At 50.1% G+C, this 6,818-nt stretch overlaps 1 protein-coding gene and 1 pseudogene across 1 annotated transcript; one reads left to right on the top strand and one right to left on the bottom strand.

The window, feature by feature from the left end:
- The first annotated feature begins 252 nt into the window (after positions 1-252).
- LOC109740480 (acetylajmalan esterase) lies at positions 253-2,037 on the top strand. Its single transcript, XM_020299539.4, has 4 exons — positions 253-679; positions 801-1,013; positions 1,123-1,271; positions 1,360-2,037. The coding sequence occupies exons 1-4, from the start codon at positions 424-426 to the stop codon at positions 1,873-1,875; spliced, it is 1,134 nt and encodes a 377-aa protein (XP_020155128.1). The 5' UTR covers positions 253-423; the 3' UTR covers positions 1,876-2,037.
- A 12-nt stretch (positions 2,038-2,049) lies between these two features.
- Positions 2,050-5,832, bottom strand: LOC109740479 (uncharacterized protein At2g39910-like; annotated as a pseudogene).
- Between the last annotated feature and the right edge of the window lie 986 nt (positions 5,833-6,818).

Raw genomic sequence — 6,818 nt, forward strand, 5'->3', positions numbered from 1 at the left:
TTGCCTTTTCTTCTTTTCCTTGCTGATATGATGCCTTTCTTTCTTTCTGTGGTCACGATGACTCTAGTCCAAAGCAGAGCCGATCGCGAGCCCCACGATCTCGGACCGGATCCGACCCTACGTGATATCCTTGTCAGCAGCAAAGCGACGGACACACAGAATCGCGCGGCATGGCACTTCAAATTCCCTAGAAAAAGAAAGAATGTTTTTCCTTTGTTCTTTGCCACACCCACACGCGCACGCATCGCCGCCCCGGCGACGAGAACCACCGCTCCTCCGTCAACCCACGCCTTTCTCTAGAACGCCCGGCCTGTATAAAAGGAGGCCGTAGCAAAGCAGGAACTCATCGACATTCGATAGCCAGCTCCGAGTCCTGTCGAGATACGCACGCACGCACTCTGATCATTTACAACTGTTTTCTGCATGGCTTCCTCCGCGTCTCTCCTCCTCCTCTTCGTCGTCGCCGCTTCGCACGTGTGCTGCAGCCACGGGCAAGGCGGTGACGAGGGTGCCGTGGCGGCGATCTACAGCCTGGGCGACTCCATCACGGACACGGGGAACCTGGCCAAGGAGGCGCCGCCCGGCGCCTTCGAGACCATCAAGCACCTCCCCTACGGCGTCACCTTCGGCCGCCCCACCGGCCGATGCTCCGACGGCCTCCTCATCATCGACTTCCTAGGTACGTACAACAATGTTTCTCAAGCTCTGTAGCTCTGGTTCAGAGTGAACAGGAGTGGTACGGCACGTAGTAAACGTACGTGACACTCACTCAGTGTTCTGCTCCTCATGTGCGAATGCAGCTCAGGACATGGGCCTCCCGTTCCTCAACCCTTACCTGGCCAAGAACATGAGCTTCGACCACGGGGTGAACTTCGCCGTCGCCGGAGCCACCGCCATGGACCCCACCGACCTGTTCAATCGCACCTTCTCCATGCCTTTCACCGCAAATTCCCTCAAGCTGCAGCTCCAGTGGTTCAAGGACTTCATGAAGTCCACCTTCGACACTGACCAAGGCAATTCATAAATTTCCTTCAATCTTGTTACTCGCAGTACTTTTTCAATGCACACTCTGTTTTCAACAGTCAGGCATACTAATTCTCTATGTAAAATTTATGTGTACAGAAATTCGCAAGAGGCTCCAATCTTCTCTGGTTTTGGTCGGGGAGATCGGAGGAAACGACTACAACTTCGCCTTCTACGCGAACAAGTCCGTCAGTGAGGTGGAGAAAATGATCCCAGCTGTGGTTGAGACCATCATCAACGCCACCAAGGTACCATCAAAACAGCTTCTATCACAAGTACATCCAACGATTAACCTCAGGAACTAACTCTGTCGAGTCGTTGCCCCCATCATCACAGCAAGTGCTTGACATGGGCGCAAGCAGAGTCATCGTCCCGGGCAACTTCCCCATCGGCTGCCTCCCGAGCTACCTCACCGCAATGGCCATGCCGGAGCCGTCGGCCTACGACTCCACGGCGTGCCTCAAGGACCTCAACCTCTTCGCCGCCAAGCACAACACGCAGCTCCAGCAAGCCGTGGCCGCTCTCCGGGCGTCATACCCTGACGCGGCCATTGCCTACGCCGACTACTTCAACTCCTTCCTCAGCCTCCTCAAGGGCGGCCCGGCGCTCGGCTTCGACGCGAATAGCACGCACAAGGCCTGCTGCGGCGCCGGCGGCAGGTACAACTACGACTTGAGGCTGATGTGCGGCGTGGAGGGGACGGCGGTGTGCGCGGACCCGTCGGCGTACGTGAGCTGGGACGGCATCCACATGACCCAGGCGGCGTACAAGGCCATGTCCAGGCTCATCTACCACGGGAGGTACCTGCAGCCACAGATACTCAGCTTCCGGGAGAAGAATGGGCAGACATAATGAACTGTTTGATTCTCCCCTAGACTAGACGATGGAAGCCTCACCGCAACATTTTGAGCCTTCGATGAGTTCTTCCATGGCTATGCTATATATGCACTCTGCACTATGTATCCAGATTAAACTACTCCGACCTAAAGTAAAAGTAAAGATGCAGTTTTGGCATGTTGAGCAGGGTACACAGTTACAAACAAAGTTACTTCTCTCAAGTAAATTGAGAGGATTTTACGTGTTGATTTGGTACACTGTTACAAACCTACATTTCTCTAAAGAAGTTGCAAAGTTACAGCATAAGAGTGGCTTGCCCCTGGTATGTTGCCTCAGTTCATGTCTAGCTAGTGCTATCACACTTTCATCAGGACTCAAAGCCTCCAGCGAGCTTTGATCCTTGAGAGTACGAGGGCAAATCTTACAGGAAAAAACCCACCAGCAAATAAATGCGCACAAATCCAAACACTAAGAGCTAAGATTTAACAGCCTTGATTTGATCTATGCTATTCAACTATGTACATTGAGAATACCAGTTGAGCTCAGAATTCTGGCGAATGATCTCTGGTGCAAAGTTGTTTGAAACGGGATAGCAGCAATGTTAAATCTGGGTCAGCTTCATGCTTCTTCCAAGCTTCCTCAAACTGCTGCCCCTTGCACCTACAAGGGTACATCTTACCATGAGAAGACCGAATGGCAGATCTCAGAGGAAGAAATGATCAAATGCAGCAATAAGAAGTAGAAAAAATAAATCAAATTGGAGTTCGGGCCAGATATGTCCATAAGTATATATTCAGATAACAGCAATTTGCCCATGAATCCATGCGGCAGAAACCAACAGAAGGTAAGCATTTGATTCCTGCACAGAAACTGACTTGCTTTGCGTGCACTCTAAACATCAAAATACTTTACTCTGATCACCATTCCAGTATCATAAGATAAGGTTAATATTAAATATTTTTACCCTAGCTAGAAGTATTGTTCCAACTAGTCCATTGGTTGGACAGACCCAGTGCTAGAAGCTCCCACACCAGGTGGGGTCTGGGTCTGGGGAAGGATTATACGAGGCAAACCCTACCCCTGCACAGTGCAATGCAGAGAGGCCACGTCGAACCCAGGACCTCTTGGCACAAGTGGAGAGTACTTGACCACTGCGCCAGGCCACCATTGGTTGATTAGATAAATTATCTTCAGATGTAATCTAACTTGCTTGGATGAGCACTAATTCGTAAAAGTCATAAGCATGATACACTGAAGAATAACTAATTTAACTGCCCACGAAGATAGTAGAATGGCAGCCAACAAGGTGGAAGGACTCATTCTGAACCAGTGTACTATTCTAATTTCCGAACCTAATTTACTCTGACAGGTATCCAACAGCCATTTAATAGGAATGTGATGCAAAAACTAAAATCACTAGTGAAGAATAAACTTACTTCTGGAGTAACACGAGTATTTCCACTATGTGATTTCGCATGATCTCACGGCTCTTTCTCGTGGCTGACTCCTTATACAAGAGAACAAGCTCATCCACCAGTCTAAATACAAAGAAAAGGTGAGTTAGAAATTTCCAGATTCAGCAAGTGCCAAGTAGATAAAACAAAAGATGACAACAATCCTAAGAGGTACTACCTAGTTACAGAGGGAGTATCATATTCCCTAGTACCTTGAAGTGTAGGGTGACTTCCTGATCCAGGTGAGCTTAATAACTGTATGAATTCGCTCTAACACCTGCAAATGATACATGGCTGAAATATTAAAGAAATGTGATTAATACATAGAAAATCACATAGTCCATAATCAGGACAACCTTCTTACCAAAAGAACTGTTCTATCATCATCAGCATGCATCCATTGGAAAAATAGAGAGAACAGGAGACGAAAATGTGCCAATAGGAAGAGGCCCATAGCATCCGAAACTGGTCCGATAAGGGTAAGCCATGCACCACGACGTTCTTTGTTTAGTGGTTGCCGTTCCAGGTGTCCCAACATCTCAGAAAGTACGCGGTCGTACCTGGAACCAATGGAAAACTGAAGTTGAAGGAAAAGGACAATATATGTAGTTGAGGTTTATAGTAGAGATGAACCAGATTGATGGTACCTATATAAAACTCATATTAGTAGACAGCTGAGTAACTTTAAGTCAGTGTCTTTGTCCTAGCTTTCCACTCTTCAGCTAATGACTATAACTGTTAATCTCAGATTCCCCCATGAATATGATGTACTTTCAATATAAGTAGAACAAATTCCATCTAAGTTGCTTTTCTAAACAGTGACTATCAATGTTTTTAAGGCGGTAAGGCGACCTAACGTGAATACCCACTGCCCTGACGCCTAAGCGCCTAAAGCGGGCATAACTGCAAGGCACTGCCATGGCACCTTGCTGCCTAAGCGTCAAAGGCGAGACGCCTTAAAAACAATGGTGACTATTGACAAACAAAGGGAGAAGATGATGTAACAGTCTTTATCTCACTAATTTAAAGGCAGCTTTTCAGTTTTCAGGCATTCCATTTATAAATGTGGATTTTCCGGGCAATCAAGAAAGTATCAGGACCCTTACTTGCATTTTGGTGCAAAAGGAAAAGGCTATACCACAGTTCTCAGTATGTCAGATGAGTAGTACACTGTACATTTATAACATAAATATCTTATACAATACCCATAATCCAATGTAAAATCTGAGAATTTACAACAGAAATAAAGTGGAGAATTTACAAGTAGGAAAAGAGTGTACCAAGGGCTACGTGGATTACTTCTCTGTGCAAGTCAAGAGCAGCACTGATACCTCAACAACGCGATACCATAACTCATCATCTGCAGGAATGTTTTGGCAACACGCATCAAGTATTGCATCTTCATACAAACTTAATTCTGTTACTTTCACATTCTTTGCTATGTGCATGAAGCTAATCATTCCTTGTTCCTGTCAATCATATGGATCATTCTCACTCAAAATGCCCACCAACAGCAATTTAGAAGAAATTGAAATAAGCACTACTGGTCAAGCTGAATGTGGTTAAGGAAAAAGTTAGGCCCGCTGTTCAGCACATACTGATGTCATCCTCAACAGAGAAACCAAAAAAGAACATCATCATACCTAAACGTCCGGTGACCAATGATCAAAGCACATGGAATGACTAACCAGCACAGATCGCCAAGCTTGGGGTAATTAACCTGAAACACTCAAAGAAGCAACTTCAGTAAACACCTTTAATGCTGAAATACTTCAAAGTTAGTGACTGAAGCTTCTGGTGCTGTCACAAGTAGTTACTGCAACACATTTTCTGTTTCTCACAGTAATTTGAACATTTTGATTCAAGCAGGTGTCAAGTTTTCCTAAATAAACTACTCATTACTACAGCCCTAGTACTTTGCAAAGAGAATGATGCTTGTGTAACTATCATGGAGCACGAACCTGGGACAACAGCCACCGGAACTGGTGCGCGGCGACAAAGGCGTGCTCCTTGGGCGGCTTCACGGCGCCGATCATCATCATGTCATCATTGGCGTCCACGCCTGTATCCTTCAGCACGGCCTTCAGCGGCGGCACTGCCTCCGGCATCATGGCCACCACCATCTCCGCGACGCCGGCCCACCCGCCCATCGCCGCCATCTCCTCCATCGCGGCGGCGGCCGCCTTGGAGAGCCCCTCCGGGACCCAGTGCAGCGCGGGGGCCTCCGCGGAGGCCGCGCGGGCGGCGGCGCAGAAGAGGAGCAGGTCCACGGCCTCCTTGCCGGCCCCGCCCGTCGGGGGTTCAGAGGGGGACGGGAGGAGTGAGGCGAGGAGGGATTTCACGGAGGTGTCGGAGCCCTCGGGGGGCGCGTAGGGCGCCGCGGCGAGCAGGGACCGGAGCGGGGCGGCGACGCGGAGGAGGTCCTCGCGGCGGAGAGCCGCCGAGGCGGCGGCTGTGGGGGCCGGCGGCATGGCTGCCGGCCTGTCGCGGTCGAGCACCTCCTACTGTAAAAAACGTCACCTTTGGACCCGGCCCGTTTGTTGAGGGTTGAAGGTATACCTGGCCATCTGTCGGGCCGGGCCAACCAAAGCCCGATGCAAAAAACCCAGGCCCGTGCCCGGAACATCACGCTAAAAGCCCGCCGGGCCTCGGGCCAGGCCTCTTCGTTAACGCGCAAATATGACGAGCACGGGTCCGGCCCGGCCCGGACATCGGGCTTGAAATCTAGGCCCGAGCCCGGCCCATGGACAAGGTCGGGCTTTTTTGAGCCGGGTTGGGCCGACCGGGCCGGGCTGCCCATGGCCAGGTCTAGTTGAAGGGGTTACGCCGCTTCCACCGGGTCCCACCCGTCAGACCCACCCCCAACCTCGGCAGCGCTATCGCCACCACCACCGCACGACGAGAGGCCTCCTTCGCGTCGCGCGGCCGTGCGTCGACCTGCTGCGCTCGCGCGCTCGAGTGCCCCCGCCCGCCGTGCTGCAACAGGCGCCACTCCGCTCATGCCTGCTCGACCTGTCTGCGTCGGAGAGGGCAATTCATCCGCGTGGTCTGAACGCGTGATCTGGTCGCCTTAGGCCCTGCGCCCACCGTCGAGCGCGGCGATCCTTTGAGCTTGATATCGAGTCCCCCGCCGCGCGGACGATTGCCCTCACTGGTGAGCTCGTGTGATCCCTTCGCGTCACAGCGCGGAACTCCATCGGATATCAAGCCTCTTCACTGCAATGGCATTGGAGCCCTTTATAAACCCCTTGAATACAGAACCAAAACTGCCTTCCCCCAACTTATCTGTAAAATAATTTGTTGCTCGCTGAAGATCATTTATCTAAATGCAGTAACTCCATCAGAGAGTTCAGATACATTATGTATTTGACCATAGCTCTTTCTTTTGTTTCTCCAAACCATTAGTAGGAGGATGAGTGCAAATAAACCTATAGCAGAAATACCTGTACCAATTACAACTCCGGTAACTATCGCTCTTCTGTTGTTTTTCAAACTTTGTACATC

This window comes from Aegilops tauschii, chromosome 7 (genome assembly GCF_002575655.3).
Source record: "Aegilops tauschii subsp. strangulata cultivar AL8/78 chromosome 7, Aet v6.0, whole genome shotgun sequence".
Lineage (NCBI taxonomy): Eukaryota > Viridiplantae > Streptophyta > Magnoliopsida > Poales > Poaceae > Aegilops > Aegilops tauschii.